The sequence below is a fragment of the Pan paniscus genome, chromosome 2 (genome assembly GCF_029289425.2).
Source record: "Pan paniscus chromosome 2, NHGRI_mPanPan1-v2.0_pri, whole genome shotgun sequence".
Classification (NCBI taxonomy): domain Eukaryota; kingdom Metazoa; phylum Chordata; class Mammalia; order Primates; family Hominidae; genus Pan; species Pan paniscus.
Window position 1 is genome coordinate 119,524,637 of NC_085926.1, and position 23,603 is coordinate 119,548,239.

A 23,603-nucleotide genomic window follows, 5' to 3' on the forward strand; every position below is an offset into this window, starting at 1 on the left:
GACCACAGGCGTGTGTTACCACGCCTAGAGGAATTTTACACCTAAAACTTTGAACAACGCAAGTGTAAAAGTAAAAAGGTGGTTGCATCAAAAAGCACAGGAGTCGCCTTGAAGGGTTGTCAAAGGTAGGAAGTTTGAGTATAAAAAAAGAATAATGACTATTTTCAGCAACAGTTACACTATGCTCTAAGCATACTTATATTGAATGAACAAATGAATGAATGAAGGGTGGGACATCAGGGTGTGTCTGGGTGGTGCAGGGGCAGGAGGAGGTCTGATTGTATAAAAATTACATTTAAATACAGGGTCTTCTGCATGAGGACACACTAAGGAAACTGCATTTCCAGAGAGAGACACACCACGTAGGACCGAAAATTGTTAGTCTAAGGGGATTCATGACAGGTAAGCATGGGGGAGCGGGGAGGGTAGCCAGAATGTGGGGCTTTAAGTGCTCAAAGAGGATTTGAAAAATCAAAGGAGCAATATTAAAGGATGCAAACCACTCAGCCCATTCACATTAGAGGGACATGATATAGATGGTTGGGGACAGAAGGAAGGTCAGAAAGACTGACTGTTCACCTCATGAAAATCAGGGAGTGAATGTGAGACTCCTTACTTACTGAGTGTGGTTGTCAGTTCTGCAGGGCTCCCAAACTTTCCCCATCTGTGTTAGCCAGGCCTTTGGAAATCCTTAATTAGAATGTAAACTCCATCATAGCAACTATTTTTGTGTACTTTGTTCATTGCAGAATCCACAGACCTATGTAAGTGCCCATTTGTAGGAGGAAGGCAATAAAAAATTGCTGAGTAAATGTGGTTCTGCTAGTGGCAATTCTGCCTTATGCTCTTGATAGCCTCGATCAGGGAAAGCACTGTAGACCAGTTGAATCGTTTGCTTCTTTGTTTCTTTAATATGCTAGTTTAAGCTACAGACTCTCAATGCCCATCCCAGGAAAGTGGGCCAGGGTTTAGACTGTGTGTACAAGAGTCAGTAAGACCTGATTCATTCCCAGCTATGCTTCTTCTCTACCTGGCCAAACTTTTAGATCTCATGTCTCTTCATCTTTAAGAGGTTGATAATAATTGTCCATTACCCCATGTGTTTGTCGAGGATCACATGAATCACGTATATGAAGCACTTGGATGTCCGACGGTATCCTAATGTTGCTACTGAATGTTACTGCATCATTTATTTACTCTTAGGATTGTGCTGAAGAACAGATGCTTAGTGGAGTTTAATTTCTTTTCAATTAAATGCCAAGCCTTAGGCCATCTGTTGTTATTGCTGTTCAAATTTTTTGGTCTCAGAACCTCTTTATATTCTTAAAAATTGTTGAGGACTCCAAAGAACTTTTGTTTCTATAGGATATACCTAGATATTTACCATATTCAAAGTGAAAACTGAGATTAAAATATATTTATTCATTCCTTTCAAAATAAAATGATAAATGCGTGATGTGTTAACTATATTTTCCACACACAAAAAATATTGTGAGACCAATGGCATTGTTTTACATTTTAGTACTTTAGGGCTTAATGGAAGATGGCAGAATTCTCTCCTGCTTTTGCAGTCACCTTTTCTGATGCATTACTCTATTGAAGTGTAAGAAGAAAATCTGACCTCATACAGATATGATGCTAGAAAAAGGAGTATTCTTGTAGCCTTTGAAATAATTGTGGATATTCTTTGAAATTACAACACAAACTCAACACGTAGCAGTTTCTTAAAGATGAGTTGCAATGTGAAAACTTTTTTTTTTTTTTTTTTTTGAGACGGAGTCTCGCTCTGTCACCCAGGCTGGAGTGCAGTGGCATGATCTCAGCTCACTGCAACCTCTGCCTCCCGGGTTCAAGCGATTCTTCTGCCTCAGCCTCCCTAGTAGCTGGGACTACAGGTGCGTGCCACCACGCCCAGCTAATTTTTGTATTCTTAGTAGAGATGGGGCTTTACCATGTTGGTCAGGCTGGTCTCGAACTCCTGACCTCAAGTAATTCACCCTCCTCGGCCTTTCAAAGTGCTGGGATTACAGGCGTGAGCCACCATGCCCGTCCTGCAATGTGAAATTTGAAATCATATGAATGAACTTTCCAAATTCTGTCACATTAAAATCCATTGGTCTACATTGAACTTTGAGTGGATCTTTTACCCATGCAGGATTTTGTAACATTACATACTGGTCATTTGCAAAATATTGGTTTATGAATTAAGAAGCTCTTCTAAATTTATTCCCCTGTACATTTGTTATAGAATAAGAGTGAAAAAGTAAAATAACATGCAAGATGTCACCATTGAGGGAGGCTAGCTGAAGTGTGTGCAGCACCTTAACCATATGTATTATTTTGCAATTTCTTGTGAATCTGAAATTAGTTCAAAATTAAAAGTAAACAAAACAAAACCAGTAAACAACATGGTAATTTTTGCTTTCAATATTCATATATATTCCAAATAGCTTTTAAACATTTAAGACCTATTATATGTAAGCAGATATTTACCATATGTGTGGCTTTTCCTTTATTCTTGAAGTTCCAATTTTTCCTCTTAGGAAGAATTTTCTTTAATACTCCACAGAACAGGACTACTGGCCACAGATTCTCATAGTTCAGAGAATGCCTTCATTTCACCTTCTTTCCTGAAAGATATTTTCCCTGGATACGGAATCTGAGTTGATTGGGAGTGATGGCAAGTGGTGTAAAAAACAATCTAAGTTGACAGTGGTACAAAATCTTTGAAGTGCTAAAAGAACTGTCTTTGTTTCTGATGAGAAATCTGTGGTCATTTGATCTCTATCTTTTCGTGTATAGATTGCACTTCAACAATCTCATCAAAGAAATATCCCTCTACTTTGAGTCACAAAGATATTGACACAGGATTTCTTTTGTTATTTCTAAAGTTTCATTTTTGACAAGTACAGCTAGAGTATTTCTCTATGGTATGAAATATGAATCATTTTCCAGCTGAGGTAGAGGAATTGGGGGTTAACCTCACTTGCCAGAGGTCATACATCAAGCCCAGGCTCCTTGAAAACATTGCTATCCAGCGAATGAATTCCTCATCAGCATTCCCTATCTCATAGGCCTTCCATCTCAGATTTCAGAAACCACGAGGAACAGAATGGCCCCAGAGAATCCCCAGCCAGACTCTTTCATCAATAGGAATTATTCCAACATGAAGGTGATACCACCACAGGATCCAGCTAGTCCCAGTGAGTATCATCCTTCTTTGTCCTCTTTCCTTTTCTACTGCCCCATTCTCATGCAGTCCTATAATTGCATTTTGCATTTGTTTTAAGGCAGCTATTGATTGTTTTAAAAAATCTATTCAAAAAGTCTTCCCATCATAAAAGGAGAAATACATTTCAAATCAAATGGGCCTTTGGCCCATGGTTGATTCAAATTATGAGAGATAAGCTAAGAATATAATATATAGAGCAAGTGAGCATGTTTTTCTAGGAGAAAAGATCTGAAACATAGACAGATAGAAATCGAGAAATCTCCTTTTCCAAGGCAGGTATATTGTGGCCCAATATGGAAGGAAAATGAAAACAAACAAACAAACAAAAGCTCATTATTCAGAGTAGTATTGTATACATGTATAAGAAGATTCATTTATATAAGGTGGATCTTAGTGAATTGTTCTGAAATATATATTTGTTATTTGATATTTTATCCTGGAGATTTCCCAAACATTGTTTGTATACAATGTTTACCTTTAAAAATATGTAAAACTGTATAAAAATCTGGTTTTTATATACACTAATAATAAGCAATCAGAAAAGAAAATTATAAAAATAACTCCATTTACAATAGCATCAAAAATAATTAAGTACTAAGAAATAAACTTAACTAAGGATGTGAAAGACTTGTCCATTGAAAACTATAAAATGTTGCTGAAATAAATTAAAGACACAAATGGAAAAACACTCCATGTGCATAAATGGGAAAGCTTAATATTATTATTGTTATTATTTTTTTTTTGAGACAGTCTTGCTCTGTCACCCAGGCTGGCAGTGCAGTGTCACAATCTTGGCTCATTGCAAACTCCACCTCCCGGGTTCAAGTGATTCTTCTGCCTCAGCCTCCCAGGTAGCTGGGACTACAGGCATGCACCACCATGCCCGGCTAATTTTTTTGTTGTTGTTGTATTTTTAGTAGAGATGGGGTTTCACCATATTGGCCAGGCTGGTCTCAAACTCCTGACCTTTGGGGTTTTGTTTGTTTGTTTGTTTTTGAGATGGAGTTTCCGCTCTTGTTGCCCAGGCTGGAGTGCAATGGTGCGATCTCAGCTCACTGCAACCTCCGTCTCCCAGGTTCAAGCAATTCTCCTGCCTCAGCCTCCTGAGTAGCTGGGATTACAGGCATGTGGCACCATGCCTGGCTAATTTTTTTGTATTTTTAGTAGAGACGGGGTTTCACCGTGTTAGCCAGGATGGTCTAGGATCTCCTGACCTCTGGTGATCCACCTGCCTTGGCCTCTCAAAGTACTGGGATTATAGGCGTGAGCCACCACACCCGGCTGACTCCTGACCTTGTGATCCGCCTGCCTCTGCTTCCCAAAGTCCTGGGATTACAGGCGTGAGCCACCTCGCCTGGCCAGCTTTAATATTTTTATTATTGTTGTTGTTATTTTTTTTTTTTTTAAAGACGGAGTTTCGCTCTTGTTGCCCAGGCTGGAGTGCAATGGAGCGATCTCGGATCACTGCAACCTACGCCTCCCAGGATCAAGCGATTCTCCTGCCTCAGCCTCCCAAATAGCTGGGATTACAGGCAGGTGCTACCACACCTGGCTAATTTTTGTATTTTTAGTAGAGACAGGGTTTCACCATGTTGATCAGGCTAGATGGGCTCGAACTCCTGACCTTGGGTGATCCACGCGCCTCGGCCTTCCAAAGTGCTGGGATTACAGGCATGAGCCACCAGTGCCCGGCCAGGCTTAATATTATTAATGTGTCAATACTACCTAAGCAATTTAAAGATTTAATGCAATCCCTATAAAAATCCCAATGGTGCTTTTTGCAGAAACTAAAAAAAGTCTATCCAAAAATTTATATAAAGTCTCAAGGAATCCCAAATAGCCAAAATAATGTTGAAAAAGATGAACAGATGAACAAAGCTGGAGGCCTCATATTACACAATCTCAACATTTATTACAAATTACAGTAATCAAAGAGTGTGGTGCTGGCATAAAGACAGATATATAGACCAATAGAAGAGAGCAAAGTCCAGAAATACGTCCTTGCACATATAGTCAACAAGGGTGCTAAGGCCATTCAATTGGGAGAGGACAATCTCTGAAACAAACGGTGTTGGGAAAACTGAATATCCACATGCGAAAGAATGATGCTGGATCCTTACCTTACCACCTGCAAAATTTAAAATGGATCAAGTCCTAAACACAAAAGCTAAAACTGCAAAGCTCATAGAAAAAACATAGAGGAAAAGCTTTATGACATTTGATTTAGCAATGGTTTCTTGGATATGACACCAAAAGCACAGGCAACAAAATAAAAATAGATAGACTACATTAAAAATAAAAACTTGTATGATCAAAGGACACAATCAAAAGAGTGAAATGGGGCCGGGCATGGTGGCTCATGCCAGTAATCCCAGCACTTTGCAAGGCCGAGATGCGTGGATCACCTGAGGTCAGGAGTTCTAGAGCAGCCTGGCCAACATGGTGAAACCCTGTCTCTACTAAAAATACAAAAATTAGCCAGGCGTGGTGGCAGGCGCCTGTAATCTCAGCTACTTGGGAGGCTGCGGTGGGAGAATCGCTTGAACTTGGGAGACAGAGACTGCAGCAGAGATCACGCCACTGCACTCCAGCTTGGATGACAGAGAGAGAGAGACTCTGTCTCAAAAAAGAAAAAAAAAAGTAAAATGGCAAACTATGTAGTGGGAGAAAATATTTGCAAAGCCTTTATCTAATAAGGGGTTAATAGCTATAATATATACAAAACTAGAACTCAACAACAATAAAAAAAATCCAATTAAAAATGGGCAAAAACCTGAGGTCAGGAGTTCAAGATCAGCCTGACCAACATGGAGAAACCCTGTCTCTACTAAAAATACAAAATTAGCTGGGTGTGGTGGTGCATGCCTGTAATCCCAGCTACTTGGGAGGCTGAGGCAGGAGAATCACTTGAACCCGGGAGGCAGAGGTTGCAGTGAGCCGAGATCGCGCCATTGCACTCCAGCCTGGGCAACAAGAGCAAAACTCCATCTCAAAACAAAACAAAACAAAACAAAAAGGCAAAAAACTTGAATAGATCTTTCTCCAAAGATATACAAATGGACAAATCCATGAAAGATGCTCCCCAACATTAATTATTAGGGGAAAGAAAATCAAAACCACACCCGTTAGGATGACAACTATCAAAGAAACAGAAAAGAATAAGTGTCGGTGAGTATGGGGAGAAATCAGAATGTTTGCAGGAATGTAAAATGGCACTGCCGCTGTGAAAAACAGTATGATGGTACCTCAAAAATTAAAAATAGACTTACCAGTTCAAGACCAGCCTAGGCAATATAGTGAGACCCCATCTTATAAAATAAATATATTTACTGAAAGGTATGAAAAGCTCTTTCCAGAAGCATTCAGGGCAGCAGTCTCCAACTTTTTGGCACCAGGGACTGGTTTGTGGAAGACAGTTTTTCCACGGACTGGTTGGGGGGCTGATTTTGGGATGATCCAAGGACATTACATTTATTGCACATTTTATTTCTATTATTATTACATTGTAATATGTAATGAAATAATTATGCAACTCACCATAATGTAGAATCAGTAGGAGACCTGAGCTTGTTTTCCTGTAACAAGATGCTCCCATCTGTGGCTGATGGGAGACAGTGACAGATCACCAGGCATTAGATTCTCATAATGAGCACGCAACTTAGATCCCTCACCTGTGCAGTGCACAATAGGATTCATGCTCCTATGAGAATCTAATGCTACCAGCTGATCTGACAGGAGGCGGAGCTCTGGCAATAATGTGAGCTATGGGGAGCGACTGTAAATACAGATAAAGCTTCGCTGACTCATTCGCCACTCACCTCCTGCTGTGCGGACCAGTTCCTAACAGGCCATGGACCCATACCAGTTTGTGGCCCAGGGATTAGGGACCCCGGATTTAGGAGATATGGAAGAATATGTTACACACCAAATAGAATTGTTATTTCTTACATCTCACACAGTACATGGCTAAGAATTTTGCAGAAAATCCCCAGCAGAATGGTAATGTGGAAATACAGGCTGCAGGAACATGGTGAGAACTGAGAGAACAGAAGAAAGTTCAGAAAATTGATATGTTTGAAGACCAAATGTATGTACAAATTAGTCATTGCTGTTTCACACAATTTCAGTGGTTTTAAAAAAATAAGCATTTGTTGTTGTTTATCAATCTACTAGCCAGGCCAGGTGCAGTAGCTCACGCCTGTAATCTCGGCACTTTGGGAGGCCGAGGCAGGCGGATCACAGGGTCAAGAGATTGAGACCATCCTGGCCAACATGGTGAGACCCCCCCCATCTCTACTAAAAATACAAAAATTAGCTGAGCATGGTGGCATGTGCCTGTAGTCCCAGCTACTCAGGAGGCTGTGGCAGGAGAATCTCTTAAACCTGGGAGACAGAGATTGCAGTGAGCCAAGATCGTGCCACTGCACTCCAGCCTGGCGACAGAGCGAGACTCCATTTCAAAAAAAAAAAAAGAAAGAAAAAAATCTACAAGCCAGCTGGCCATTTCTGATCTTGGCTGGCATCTCTTGCATGCTTGAGGGTTGACTAGCTGTAAACTCATTTAAAGTAGCCTATGTTGCAGAATATGAGCTCTTTTCGCTATAGTCTCTCATCCTCTAGAAGGCTAGTCCAGGCTTGGAGGGAGAGAGTGGGTGAGACAGAGAGAGGGCAGGCATGAGAGCGAGCACAGAAGCATGCACGGCCTCTTGAGTGGGGGGCATCATCACTTCAGAGTGTCACTCTCTGGCTCAATTAAGAAGATGTGGCTAGGTTGGGCACAGTGCCTCATGCCTGTAATCCCAGCACTTTGGGAGACCGAGGTGGGTGGATCATTTGAGGGCAGGAGTTTGAGACCAGTGTGGCTGATATGGTGAAACCCCATCTCTAATAAAAGTAAAAAAATTAGCCAGCATGGTGGTGAGCGCCTGTAGTCTCAGCTACTTGGGAGGCTGAGGCAGGAGAATCGCTTGAACCTGTGGAGTGGAGGTTGCAGTGAGCTGAGATTGAGCCATTGCACTCTAGCCTGGGTGTTCCGGTGAGACTCTGTCTCAAACATTAAAAAAAAAAAAAGTGTGGTTGGAAATAAATGAAATAAATGTAGGACAAAGAGAAAAGGAAGAGGAAAATAAGGTCTCATTGTACATAATCTGTGAAGTGACTCAATAAAATAAAGCTATTCTTTTTTGTTTTAGAAATGTGAAAACTGAGACCCTCCACGTAAACAGACATTTATGTTTTGCCAAATTTTCTCCTTTTTTTTTCCTTTTTGTGGAGAATAGGGGTCTCACTATGTTGTCCAGGCTGGTCTTGACTCCCAAGGTCAAGCTGAATGCTCTGCCTCCCTAAATGTGAAATTACTGATGTCATCAACAGTGCCCAAACCAAATTTTCCAATAATAATGGACATATGTGTTCCCTGGGACTGTGGCGGTTTGGATGGTCCAGTGGCTAAAGTGTGTCTATTTCCAAACTCAATTTATTTATTTATTTATTTCTGAGATGGAGCCTTGCTCTGTCACCCAGGCTGGAGAGCAGTAGTATGATCTCGACTCACCGCAACCTCTGCCTCCTGAGTTCAAGTGATTCCCTTGCCTCAGCCTACCGAGTAGCTGGGATTACAGGCGTGCGCCACCACGCCCAGCTAATTTTTGTATTTTTAGTAGAGACTGGATTTCACCATGTTGGTCAGGCTGGTCTGAAATGCCTGACCTTGTGATCTAGCCGCCTCAGCCTCCCAAAGTGCTGGGATTACAGGCATGAGCCACCACGCCTGACCTTCCAAACTCAAATTTATATTCTTATTGTTCTTTATTTCTCTTTCTTTTTCTTTCTTTCTCTTTCTTTTTCTTTCTTTCTCTTTCTTTCTCTCTCTCTCTCTTTCTTTCTTTCTCTTTCTTTCTCTCTCTCTCTTTCTTTCTTTCTTTCTTTCTTTCTTTCTTTCTTTCTTTCTTTCTTTCTTTCCTTTTCTTTTTTTGAGACAGGTATCACTCTGTTATCCAAGCTGGAGAGCAGTGGCACGGTCTCGGCTTACTGCAGCCTCAACCTCCCAGGTTCAACTGATCCTCCCACCTCAGCCTCCCGAGTAGCTAGGACTACAGGTGCGTGCCACTACACCCTCTTTTGTAGAGACGAGATTTCACCATGTGGTCCAGACTGATCCCAAACTCCTAAGACAGAGCAAGACCTTGTCTCTAAAAATAATAATAAAATAAATTAAGATAATGGAGATAAAACAAAAGTACTTGATGACCATTTCTATCAGTTCCATTCTACCTCCTCTCTGAGGTTGTCATTACAATAGGTTTCTCATAATTTTTGTAGTCTACTCTCTATATATTCATAAATTATAATTTTGAGTTATAAAGTGTGTCGTGTATATATGTATGTGTGTGTATATATATGTACATGTACATATATATCTACATGTACATATATATATCTACATGTACATATATATATTTACATGTACATATATATATATATATATATTTTTGTTTTGTTTTGTTTTTAAATGGAGTCTCACTTTTTCTCCCAGGCTGGAGTACAGTGGCGTGGTCTTGGCTCACTGCAACCTCCACCTCCTGGGTTCAAGCGATTCTCCTGCCTCAGCCTCCTGAGTAGCTGGGATTACAGGTGTGTGCCACCACACCAGCTAATTTTTTGTATTTTTAGTAGAGACAGGGTTTCACCATGTTGACCAGGCTGGTCTTGAACTCCTGACCTCAAGTGATCCGCCCGCCTGCCTTGGCCTCCCAAAGTGCTGGGATTACAAGCATGAGCCACCACATCTGGCCAGAAAAGTATATTTTACATGTCACATTACACTGCTGAAAAGACTTCATTTTCAGTGACATACTCTAAACTAAAATAAAATTAATTTACAAAAGAGAGGTATGTTGTGCATACAATGTACCACACATTATTCTAGTGTATTAATGCCTTTACATTAATAAATCAATATAATTAGTGCCTTACATTAATACATTCATGTAATAAATTTACAAACCCTATTACAAAGTAGGTATTCATTTTTGTGTGTGTGGCAAGGTCTCATTCTGTCGCCCAGGCTGGAGTGCACTGGCATAATCTCAGCTCACTGCAACTTTTGCCTCCTGGGGTTCAAGCGATTCTCCTACCTCAGCCTTTTGAGTAGCTGGGATTACAGGTGCTTGCCACCATATCTGGCTAATTTTTGAATTTTTGGTAGAGACAGGGTTTCACCATGTTGGCCAGGCTGGTCTCAAACTTCTGACTTCAAGCGATCCGTTTGCCTTGGCCTCCCAAAGTGCTGGGAATACAGGCGTGAGCCACCACACCTGGCCAAAAGTACGTACTCTTAACATTCCCCCTACCCCACTTTTTTTTTTTTTTTTTGAGACAGAGTTTCACTCTTGTTGCCCAGGCTGGAGTGCAATGGCGCAATCTTGGCTCCCTGCAACCTCCTGCCTCCCAGGTTCAAGCGATTCTCCTGCCTCAGCCTCTGGAGTAGCTGGGATTACAGGCATGCGCCACCATACCTGGCTAATTTTGTATTTTTAGTAGAGATGGGGTTTCTCCATGTTCGTCAGGCTGATCTCGAACTCCTGATCTCAGGTGATCCACCCACCTCAGCCTCCCAAAGTGCTGGGATTACAGGTGTGAGCCACCACATCTGGCCACATTCCCCTTTTATGCTTGATGAAACTGAGGTGGGCTGGGTGTGGTGGCTTCCACCTATAATTCTAGCACTTTGGGAGGCTGAGGTGGGGAGGATCACTTGAGCCAAGGAGTTTGAGATTAGCCTGGGCAACACAGCAAGACCCCATCTGTATTTAAAAAATTAAAAAATTTTAAAAAAGAAATTGAGGTGAAGAGTTTGGGTAATAGGTTCATAATCACATTCCTAGAAAAGTATAGTTATATCTTTTTTTTTTTTTTTTAAACAGAGTCTCGCTCTGTTGCCCAGGCTGGAGGGCAGTGGCGCGATCTCGGCTCACTGCAAGTTCTGCCTCCCAGATTCATGCCATTCTCCTGCCTCAGCCTCCTGAGTAGCTGGGACTGCAGGCACCCGCTACCACACCCGGCTATTTTTTTTCTTTTTTGTATTTTTAGTAGAGATGGGGTTTCACCATGTTAGACAGGATGGTCTTGATCTCCTGACCTCGTGATCCACCTGCCTCAGCCTCCCAAAGTGCTGGAATTAAAGGCGTGAGCCACCATGCCCGGCCTGAAAAGTATAGTTTTAAAAGCAAAATTTCTGCTGTTGAACATATATCAAGATTACTGCTTAAAACTTTTCCACAGTGCAACTTGCATATTATGGACTCCTTGAGCTAATTGAATAAGAAATAGATCAAAGTTTTCAGAAGACAGCATGTATACATTTAAATTTCTGGAAGAAATGCGCCCCACATGGATGTGAGTTTTCCTGGGATATTATTGGTAGTTGTCCATATATGATGTTTCCTTGACTTAATCTTCCTTATCACATTGCCCTAAAAAATAACTTAGGTCTGCATTTATAATTATTGAAGTATTTGTAACACAAAGTATATCCTGGCTCCAGGCTTTTTATTTTTCCTTATCTGATACCAAACTGATCTATAGTTTCTTTAATTTTCATTTTAGCCAAGGCTGACTGAAAATACTTTCAAGTATATAATGTTTATTTCCACAGTACTCTGATGAATAGGGTATCCTTTGTGACTCCTCAGCCACATATTTTAATCAGCATCAGTGATTCCAGCGTGTCCTTGATACCACAGGACCAAGCCAGTTCCAGCAAGCTCTGTTCCCCTGTGCCCTCTCTGTAGTCTGTCTCTCTTCTCAGGGAGCCCACTTGTCCTTCCCTAAGAGGGTAGTTACCAGGTGTGAATATAACAGACCTAAATCTAGGACTAAATATCTTGTATGTTGGTCATATTTGATTGAGATGGGTTTTCCTGGAATAGAATCAGGAGGCTGATGAGCTGGGTATGGTGGTGCACATTTAGTCCCAGCTACTGTGAAGGCTGAGGCAGGAGGATCCCTTGAGCCCAGGTGTTAGACACCAGCCTGGGCAACATAGCGAGACCTCGTGATCTGCCCGCCTTGGCCTCCCAAAGTGCTGGGATTACAGGCATGAGCCACCGCACCTGGCCTTCCAAAATCAAATTTATATTTTCTTTCTTTCTTTCTTTTTCTTTTCTTTTCTTTTCTTTCTTTCTTTTTTTTTTTTTTTGAGACAGGTTTCACTCTGTTATCCATGCTGGAGTGCAGTGGCGCGGTCTCGGCTTACTGCAGCCTCAACCTCCCAGGTTCAACTGATTCTCCCACCTCAGCCTCCCGAGTAGCTGGGAATACAGGTGCGTGCCACTACACCCTTTTGTAGAGACGGGATTTCACCATGTGGTCCAGACTGGTCTCGAACTCCTAAGACAGAGCAAGACCTTATCTTACTGCAACCTCCGCCTCCCGTGTTCAAGTGATTCCCCTGCCTCAGCCTACCGAGTAGCTGGGATTACAGGCATGCACCACCATGCCCAGCTAATTTTTGTATTTTTAGTAGAGATGGAGTTTCACCATGTTGGTCAGGCTGGTCTCGAACACCTGACCTCATCTCTAAAAATAATAATAAAATAAATAAACAAAATAAATTAAGATAATGGAGGTAAAACAAAAGTACTCAACCATTTCTATCAGTTCCATTCTACCGCCTCTCTGAGGTTGTCATTGCAATAGGTTCTCATAATTTTTGTAGTCTACTCTCTATATATTCATAAATCATAATTTTGAGTTATAAAGAAAAGTGTGTGTGTGTGTGTGTGTGTATATATATATATATATATATTTTTTTTTTTTTTTTTTTTTTTTTTGAGATGAAGTCTCACTTTTTCGCCCAGGTTGGAGTGCAGTGGTGCGGACTTGACTCACCGCAACCTCCGCCTCCTGGGTTCAAGTGATTCTCCTGCATCAGCCTCCTGAGTAGCTGGGATTACAGGTGTGTGCCACCACACCTGGCTAATTTTTTGTATTTTTAGTAGAGACAGTCCTATTTCAAGGGACATTTTGAATAAATACAGAAGCAAGCTAATGATTCAAAAGTATGTAAAAAGCTAAAAAAACACACAAAAACCCACTGCTTCCTTTACTGTATCATCTATATGTTTTTTATTTAATTTACTTTTATATGTTGTGTTTAGATACACACAAATAGATAGCAAGTTTATTATTATTATTTCTTTTTTGAGGCCGAGTCTCGCTCTGTTGCCCAGGAGTGCAATGGCATGATCTCAGCTCACTGCAACCTCTGCCTCCCGGGTTCAAGCGACTCTCGTGCCTCAAGTAGCTGGGCTTACAGGCACACATCACCACTCCAGGCTAATTTTTGTATTTTTAGTAAAGATGGGGTTTCACCATGTTGGCTAGGCTGGTCTCAAACTCCTGACCTCAAGTGGTCTGCCCAAAGTGCTGGGATTACAGGTGTGAGCCACCATGCCTGGCCAAAATAGTAAGTTTAAAGCTTCTAACTTTACTTTTAATACGTAATTAAACAATGTATATATGACATTGAATGCAACACATTAATAAAATGTAACAATTTTGTTAAGCAGACAAAATATAATCCAATGAGATAGTTTACATTCTTTGTTCATAGCAAGACTTTAAAATCCAGTGAATACTTTACACTTTGCATATCTCAGTCTAGATGCTAAATATTTCATGAGAAATACTTGATCTGCATTTAGATTTCATAAAATCACAGTTGAAAAAAGGTTGACATACCCAAGTTGTTCCAAGCATACTAGTTTCCCAATAATTGCACTATCAGTTTTTAATTTTAAATTAACATTTAATAAAATTAAAAATTACAGGCACAGTGGCTCATACCTGTAATTCTAGCACTTTCGGAGGTGGAGGTGGGAGGATGACTTGAGCCCAGGGGTTTGAGACCAGCCTGGACAACGTAGCAAAACCTCATCTCTACACACACACACACAAAAATTAGCCAGGCATGGTGTGTGCACCTCTAGTCCCAGCTACTCGGGAGGCTGAGGTGGGAGAATCACTTGAGCCAGGGAGATGGCAGTTGCAGTGAGCTATAATCAAGCAACTGCACTGCACTCCAGCCTGGGCTGGTGAGGGAGACTCTGTAAAAAAAAAAAAATCAGCTCTTCAGTGGAACTAGCCACATTTCCCATGATTAATAGTCATTTGAAGCAGTGGCTACTGTATTGAACAGAACAGCTCTAGAGAGTAATTGGGTGGTTGGGGAACAGGGATGGTTTCAATTTTGTACTATTTGTACATATTGCTTTTCCTAATAAATGAATAAATCAAGTTCTTATTTTTAAACAATTTACAGTTTGTAAATTGTTATTTTTAAACAATTTACAGTAAGTAGTTAGGTTGTGGAAGTCACAAATGCACCCCTATGGGATGAGTGTGGGGGGAAAGTGGTTATCTTAATATTATATAAATAAGTATCCTGTGGCTTAGAACAAAATTCCCAGTAACAGTATTCCACAGACACATTCCAGAAATATTGTATCACAAACTACTTATTTGAAAGTAAAGAATAAGTGCCTGGTAAAACGATGTTATTTAATTAAAAGAGCAGGCTCAGAATATTTAAGATATGGCTATCTAAGGTAAATACAGTTTGAGTAGAATAATTTTATTAAATGTGAGCAGAAAAAAATCAATATTTCTAAGTATATTGGATTTCACATATATATATGAACTGAAAAAATAAGATATTATAAGTTTAGAAATATGTACATTTAAAGTGGGATTAAATATGTTTTATATAGGTTATTTTCATCTATGTTCGTAAGTGGCATTAGCCTATAGTTTTATCTATAGTGTTTATTTTTGCCTGATTTTAGTATTGGTATTATGGACTTTTAAGTACAAGAAGGGAGGTCCAAGTGAGGACCTTTCCTCCTTTTACTTTTATTTTATTTATTTTTCTAGAGCCAGGGTCTCTCTCTGTTGCCCATGCTGGAGTGCAGTGACATGATAGTAGCTCACAATAGCCTTGATCTCCTGGGTTAAAGTGATCCTCCCACCTCAGCCTCCCATAGCTGGGACCACAGGCATGTGCTACCATGCCCACCTAATTTTTAAACATTTTCTGTAGAGACAGGGTCTCATTATGTTTCTCAGGCTGGTCTTAAATTCCTGGCCTCAAGCAATTTTCCTGCCTTGGCCTCCCAAAGTGCTGGGATTATAGGTGTGAGCCACTGTGCACGGCCAAATTTTGATAATTGCGGGATTTTTTTTTTTTTTTTTTTTTTGAGACAGAATCTTGCTCTGTCACCCAGGCCAGAGTGCAATGCAATGATCTCGGTTCACTGCAACCTCCACCTCCAGGGTTCAAGCAATTCTCGTGCCTCAGCCTCCCTAGTAGCTGGGATTACAGGCATGCACCACTATGCCTGGCTAATTTTTGTAGTTTTAGTGGAGACAGGGTTTCGCCGTGTTGGCCAGGCTGGTCTCGAACTCCTGACTTCAAGTGATTCACCTGCCTCAGCCTCCCAAAGTGCTGGGATTACAGGTGTGAGTCACCACGCCTGGCCGATAATTGCATTTTTAAAGAAAAAACCCTTTTCCTTTTCATTGCCATTAAAACTATACTTTTTCAATCTTCTATACATATTTATTTTTATTTTGTTTTGTTTTATTTTATTTTATTTTATTTTATTTTATTTTATTTTATTTTGAGACAGGGTCTCACTCTGTCACCCAGGCTGACACATGATTGTGCAGTGACACAATTATGATTCACTGCAGCCTCAACCTCCCGGGCTCAGGCAATTCTCCCACCTCAGCCTCAAGAATAGTTGGGACCACAGGTACATGCAACCATGCCCAGCTATTTTTTTAATTTTTCATAGAGACAGGGTCTCCCTACACTGCCCAGGCTGGTCTCCAACTCCTCCAGTCATGTGATGCTCTTACCTTGGCCTCCCATAAGTGCTGGGATTACAGGTGTGAGCACATTGTGCTGACCACGTTTGATTTCTTTTCCCCAAAGTAGTGAATAGAGCCTCAGAAATCCCATAAAAGAAAAAGCTCTACCAGGCACGGTGGTTCACATCTGTAATCCCAACACTTTGGGAGGCCAAGGCAGGAGGATCACTTGAGCCCAGGAGTTCAACATCAGCCTGAGCAATGTAAGGAAACCCCATCTCTGTGAAAGAAAAAGTTTTTTAATTAGCCAGGAGGGGTGATAGTGCCTGTAGTCCTAGCTACTCAGGAGGATGAAGCCAGAGGATTGCAGGAGCACAAGAGTTCAAGGTTACAATGAACTATGATCGTGCCACAGCATTCAGCCTGGGCAATAGAGCAAGACCCCATCTCTAAAAAAAGAGAGAGAGACAGAGAGAGAGAAAGGAAGGAAGGAAGGAAGGAAGGAAGGAAGGAAGGAAGGAAGGAAAGAAAAGAAGAGCAAAGCAAAGCAAAGCAAAGAAAAGAGCCTATTTGCCAGATGAGATGGACTGGATTCCTGAACAAATAAATGAAGAGAGGAAACCCATTTAGAAGAGTGGGTTATATTCAGTTGCAAAGACATGGGGTTTATTCCTAGTTTTTTCTATTTCATAATTTAAAAAATTTTTGGCTAGCTCTTGCACAGAATATTCCTAGTTTCTAGAATAACAAAAGTGTGAAAAAGATGAGAAGACAGAAGCTACTATCCACTGTCCTGAGGTTAGGTAGGGTAGAAAGACTGAGTACCAGAGAATAAAAGTAAAACAGAAAACTTTTCAGTGCAGTCAGGGCAGACTGAAACTCAAGGGAGCCAGTTTCCAGAGTGAACAGACTGAGTACACAGAAAATTGAAGAGGTAACTCATGTCCTATCAGAGACAAAATCTCAGAAAGCGGAGGACAGAGCATTGTTACACAGGGCTCAGCCATTCAGACTCAAGACCTGGGATCTGCATTTTCTGGATCCTAAGCCTGGTTGGAGGAAAGGCATGAGAGATTCACCATGGTGATTTGTTTTTTGGTTTTTGTTTTTTTGGTTGGGGGGAGAGATTGGTAATGTAAATGTAACCACCCCTTCTTTATCTCTGCCCTGAAGCAATACGGAGAAGGCATAAAGAACGTACTTCTTTCACCCACCAACAGTATGAAGAGCTAGAAGCTCTGTTTAGCCAGACCATGTTCCCAGATAGAAATCTTCAGGAGAAACTAGCTTTGAGACTCGACCTACCGGAGTCAACAGTAAAGGTCTGATCCCCTGTGGTGTGCTTGGTACCCCCATCCAAGCCACATTCACCTATCCAGCCTGGAAATTCCCCACCCTCCACCCCTGCCCCACAATAATATTTCATTAATTGAGTACCTACTGAAACGGTATCAAACTGGGGACATCGCAAATACTAGCCTCACTCTCATGCAGTTTGAAAAATGAGAAAAAATGAGGTTCAGAGGCAAAGTGACTGGGCCACAGAGATAAGAAATAGTGTTGCTAGAACTAAAACCCCAGAAATCTTATTTTTAATACTTGTACTATAGAGTTCAAATAGCGGAAAGGTGCTCATCCAGACAGACTCCTCGCTTAGAGTCTTTTTAAGCAAAGCCCTGCAATCTGTTTATTCATAATGCTACCAACAGACAAAGAATACTCCCTCTAACCTCTGAGTCTGATAAAGCCCATGACGTTTTTCTTTTTTCTCTTTTTTTCAGAGATGGGGTCTCACTATGTTGCCCAGGCTGGTCTCAAACTCCTGAGCTCAAGTGATCCTCTCACCTCAGACTCTCAAAGTGCTGGGATTACAGGTGTGAGCCACCGTGACTGGCCATACATTTTTACTGGAGTATTCCTTATAGGAGAGGCCTTCTAAAATAATCCTTAAAAATCCTTCAGTTCAAATTCTTCACCTCTCCCTAGATCCTAGATCCCTGAACTAGCCTCTCTTCTCTAGAGTTCAGGACCCTATCTCTGAACACCCAGCACAAACCCTGAAACACACCCGCTTTCTTCCTTTCTGGGGTCCCAGACCTGATCTTCATCATCCCTCCTATTGACTCCAGTCATGCCCATCTCTGCTCTTGCAGAGCCCAGTGTCATGGTGAATTAGAGAGGACATGAAGATTATAACCTGGCTGTTTTCACTCAGGAGAAGCCTCCAATGCCTCCTCCAATAACAGACCACAATCTCCCCCTCTTCCCCCACTCCCAGGTTTGGTTCAGGAACCGGCGATTCAAATTGAAGAAGCAGCAGCAGCAGCAGCAATCAGCAAAGCAACGAAACCAGATCCTTCCATCCAAGAAGAATGTTCCCACCTCCCTCAGAACATCCCCCAGTCCATATGCTTTTTCTCCTGTGATTTCAGATTTCTACAGCTCCCTTCCATCTCAGCCCTTAGACCCTTCCAATTGGGCATGGAACTCTACCTTCACTGAGAGTTCTACCAGTGACTTCCAAATGCAAGATACTCAGTGGGAGAGGCTGGTGGCCTCGGTTCCTGCTTTGTACTCTGATGCCTATGACATATTCCAAATCATAGAACTGTACAATCTTCCTGATGAGAATGAGATATCCAGCTCTTCTTTCCACTGTCTGTATCAGTATCTCTCACCCACAAAGTACCAGGTAGGAGGACAGGGTTCCTCTCTCAGCATCTTTGCTGGTCCAGCTGTAGGCCTATCTCCTGCACAAACCTGGCCCAATATGACAAGCCAAGGCTTTGAAGCCTACAGTCTAACAGATAGCCTGGAATTCCAGAAAACCTCCAATATGGTAGACTTGGGATTTCTCTGACCAGAGTACTAATAAATATAGATCATTTAGAAAAGTGGTCTTCTTGCCTCTTGTACATGACTGTTTTTTTCCTTTGTCTCATTTTAACCCAAACATCTGGGTCTGTGTCTCTGATTTCCATGTAAATGTTGCAAAAAGAGTTTTCCAAGTAGAGCTGGGCACTACGTAATCAGCCCCACAAGTCTCCCTGAGAAGCCTGCCTAGTCCCTTTCGTGGCCAATGAGACTCCAAAATTCCCTTCCCAAAACTATCTTGGATTTTCTAAAAGTAGGACAGTGGTTTTGGGGGTTATCCACTTTTTTTTTTGAAACTAGCTCTCATTCTGTCGCCCAGGCTGGAATACAGTGGTACAATCACGGCTCACAAAAGCCTTGACCTCCTGGGCTCAGGTGGTCCTCCCACCTCAGCCTCCTGAGTAGCTAGGACTACAGATGCCCACCACCACACCTGGCTAATTTTTTTTTTTTTTTTTTGAGACAGTCTCACACTGTCACCGAGGGTGGAGTGCAGTGGCGGGATCTCAGCTCACTGCAACCTCCACCTCCTGGGGTTCAAGTGATTCTCCTGTGTCAGCCTCCTGAGTAGCTGGGATTATAGGTGTGTGCCACCATGCCTGGCTAACTTCTGTATTTTTAGTAGAGATGGGGTTTCACCACGTTGCCCAGGCTGGTCTTGAACTCCTGACCTCCAGTGATCCGCCTGCCTTGACCTCCCAAAGTGCTGGGATTACAGACATGAGCCACCGAGCCTGGCCAATTTTTGTGTTTTTTGTAGAGACGAGGTTTTGCCATGTTGCCCAGGCTGGTCTCCAACTCCTGGACTTAACGCCATCCACCTGCCACAGCCTCCCAAAGTGCTAGGGATACAGGAGTGCACCATCGCACCCGGCTGGGTTATCTAGTTTAAAAACACTTTTTTTCAAGGAAACTAAAGAAACCATCATCCACTTTTCTCTCTGTATCATTCCGATTTTAGTATATGTGTTGCGGAAGTGAGTACACTATCATCCACTTTTAATGACAGAAAGTTATAAACTTACATTTTGTTTCCAATTTTTCATTTTTTGTTTGTTTGTTTTTGGTAGACAGCACTCTGTCACCCAGGCTGGAGTGCAGTGGCACCATCTTGGCTCACGGCAGCCTCTGCCTCCTGGGCTCAAACAATCCTCCCACCTCAGCCTTCTGAGTAGCTGAGGCTACAGACATGCGCCACCATGTCTGGCTAATTTTTGTATTTTTAGTGGAGATGGGGTTTCGCCTTGTTGCCCAGGCTGAATTTGGGGTTTTTTAAAATGGGACTTTCAGTCCTAATTTGAGGGGAAATTACTGTCACTACTAGTTGTAATATAGTACAATGAAAAAATAATATATATATATAGTACAATGGTCCAGACATAATAAGAGGTGTAAAAACTAGCACAGGAAGAAATAAAAACAGATTTTTGAAGGTGAGATGATAAACTTGCAAAACTCACAAAATAAAGAGTCAAACTTTTAGAATGACAAGTTAGCATATTTTCCAGCCACATTATCAACCTACAAAATTAATACCATTTCTGAACACCAGTAATAAAGAAACATAAGGGCCAGGGGTGGTGGCTCACGCCTGTAATCCCAGCACTTTGGGAGGCCGAGCGGGCGGATCATGAGGTCAGGAGATTGAGACCAGCCTGACTAACATGGTGAAATCCCGTCTCTACTAAAAATACAAAAAAAAAAAAAAAAAGCCAGGCATGGTGGCACACACCTGTAATCCCAGCTACTCGGGAGGCTGAGGAAGGAGAATTGCTTGAACCCGGGAGGTGGAGGTTGCAGTGAGCTGAGATCGCACCACTGCACTCCAGCCTGGACAACAGAGCAAGACTCTGTCTCAAAAAAAAAATAAAAAATAAAAAAAAAAAGAAACATAAGATAAGTACCTCTCAATGAAAACTGTAAAAGTACCGACAAATTCACAAAGAAAATTAATACCTCTGTGGAGAAAACTTCAAAACTTAAAAAAGGACATAGAAAATGTTTTGAATAGGCCAGGCGCAGTGGCTCACACCTGTAATCCCAGCACGTTGGGAGGCCAAGGTGGGCAGATCACGAGGTCAAGAGATCGAGACCATCCTGGCCAACATGGTGAAATCCTGCCTTTACTAAAAACACACACACACACACACACAAATAGCTGGGCATGGTGGCACGCACCTGTAGTCCCAGCTACTTGGGAGGCTGAGGCAGGAGAATCACAAGGATTGAAACTATGCAGTGTGTTCTCCAAACATGATGGAACGAAATTAGAAATCAATAAAATTTGGGAAATTCACAAATATGTGGATATTAAACAACACATTCCTAAATAACCAGTGGTTAAAGAGGTAATCACAGTCTGAGCAACATGGCAAAACCCTGTGTCTACAAAAAATAAAAAATTAGCTGGGCATGACGGCCAGAGCCCATGGTCCCAGCTATTCGGGAGGCTGAGGTAAGAGCATCCCTTGAGCCACAGAGGTCGAGGCTGCAGTGAGCTGTGACTGTGCCACTGCACTCCAGCTTGAGCAACACAGTGATACTGTCTCAATAAATAAATAAATAGAAGAAATCATGAGTAAAATTGGAACTTTTAACTGAAAAAAACAAAAGCACAACAAACCAAAACATGGGATGAAGCTAAATCAATGCTTAGAAGGAAATTTATAGCTTCAAATACCTATATATATATTTTAAAAGTCTCAGATCAATAGCTTTACATAGGAAGGAAGTGGCATAGTTTTATTAATATCTGTCAAATTAAACTTTAAGGCAAAACTTTTTTATTGAGATGGAGTCTTGCTCTGTCACCCAGGCTGTGCAATCTCGGCTCACTGCAACCTCCTCCTCCCGGGTTCAAACGATTCTCCTGCTTTAGCCTCCCAAGTAGCTGGGACTACAGGTGTACGCCACCACACCCAGCTAATTTTTGTATTTTTAGTAGAGACAGGTTTTGCCATGTTGCCCAGGCTGGCCTCAAACTCCTGAGCTCAAGTGATCCTCCCGTCTCAGCCTCCCAAAGGGCTGAGGTTACAGGTATGAGCTACCTCACCTGGCCTAAACAGTTTTTTTAGAAATGAAGTATATTAGACAACAACAAAAGGAACAACTAACCTGAAATATATAATAACTTTGAACTTAAATATACTTAACAACATATACCAAAAATATATGAGGCAAATTTTAACAAAAATTAAAATTCTTAAGAAAACTTCACCAATACATAGTCATAATGTGGTATATTCATACAACATTCTCAATAATTGATAATAACAGTCCAAAGAAAGCAGAAAGAAGGAAAGCCTAGAACAGAAATAAATGAAATAGAGAATAGAAAAGCAATACAGAAAAAAATTATGAAATCAAAAGCTGGTTCTTTGAAAAGATCTACAAAATGGCAAACGTTTAGCTAGATTGACCACCCCCTCAAAAGACTCAAATTACTAGAATCAGAAACTAAAGTCAAGATTTTATTACCAAACTTACAGAAACAAAAATTATTAGAAAGAAATACTATGAACAATTGAATGCCAACAAATTAGATAACTTAAATGAAATGGACAAATTCCTAGGAAGACACAGAATACCAAATCTGACTCCACGAGAAACAGATGTTGTGAATAGAGCTTGCTATGGTATGAATGTGTCCCCCACAGCTCATGCGTTGGAAACTTAATCCCCAAAGCAACAGCTTTGAGAGGTGAGACCTTTAAGGGTTACTAGGCAGAGCCCCCATGAATGGATTAATGCCATTATTGTGGGAGTGGGTTAGTTATCTCAGAAGTGGGTTCCTGATAAAAGGATGAGTTCGGCCTTCTTCTTCCCCAAAATCTTTATCCCCGCCCCCACCTCTATCTTTCTCTCTCTCTCTCACCTCCTCCTCTCCCTTCCTTCTGCCATGGGAGGATGAAACATGGAGGCCCTGGCCAGGTGTGGCCCCTCCATCTTCCGTCTGAGACTGGAAGACTTCCCAGCCTTCAGAACTGTAAGAAATAAATGTCTCTTCATAAATTACCCAGTCTCAGGTATTCTGTTATAACAACACAAAAACAGACTGAGACAGAGTTATAACAAGCACAGAGACTGAGTTAACAATTGAAAACTTCCCACAAAGAAAAGCCCAGTCCCAGATGGCTTCACTGCTAAATTCTACCAAAATGTTTAAAGAAGAATTAACACCAATCCTTCATAAACTTTTCCAAAAAAACAAAAGAGGAGGGAACTCATTTTATGAGATCGATATTATCTGGATACCAAAGCTGAACAAAGACGCCATAAGGGAACTACGGACTATAGTGAGTATCCCCTATTGGAAATGCTTGGAACCAGAAGCGTTTCAGATTTGGAGTTTTTGGAATATTTGCACATACATAATGAGATATCTTGGGGATGGGACACCAGCCTAAACACAACTCATTTATATTTCATATACACCTTATATACATAGCCTGAAGGTAATTGCACAATATTTTAAGTAACTCTGTGGATGAAACAAAGTTTCGAGTGCATTTTGACTATGACCCACCATATGAGGCCAAGTGTGGAACTTTCCTCTTGTGGTGTCACATCAGCACTCAAATAATTTTGGATTTTAAAGCATTTTGGAATTCAGATTTCAGATTGG

At 41.4% G+C, this 23,603-nt stretch overlaps 1 protein-coding gene across 1 annotated transcript; it reads left to right on the forward strand.

The window, feature by feature from the left end:
• Nucleotides 1–337: 337 nt before the first annotated feature.
• ARGFX (arginine-fifty homeobox) lies at nt 338–22,988 on the forward strand. Its single transcript, XM_057301873.1, has 5 exons — nt 338–402; nt 3,089–3,203; nt 9,214–9,330; nt 17,279–17,427; nt 18,384–22,988. Exons 2-5 carry the CDS (start codon nt 3,113–3,115, stop codon nt 18,963–18,965), a joined length of 939 nt encoding a protein of 312 aa, XP_057157856.1. The 5' UTR covers nt 338–402; nt 3,089–3,112; the 3' UTR covers nt 18,966–22,988.
• The last annotated feature ends 615 nt before the right edge of the window (nt 22,989–23,603 follow it).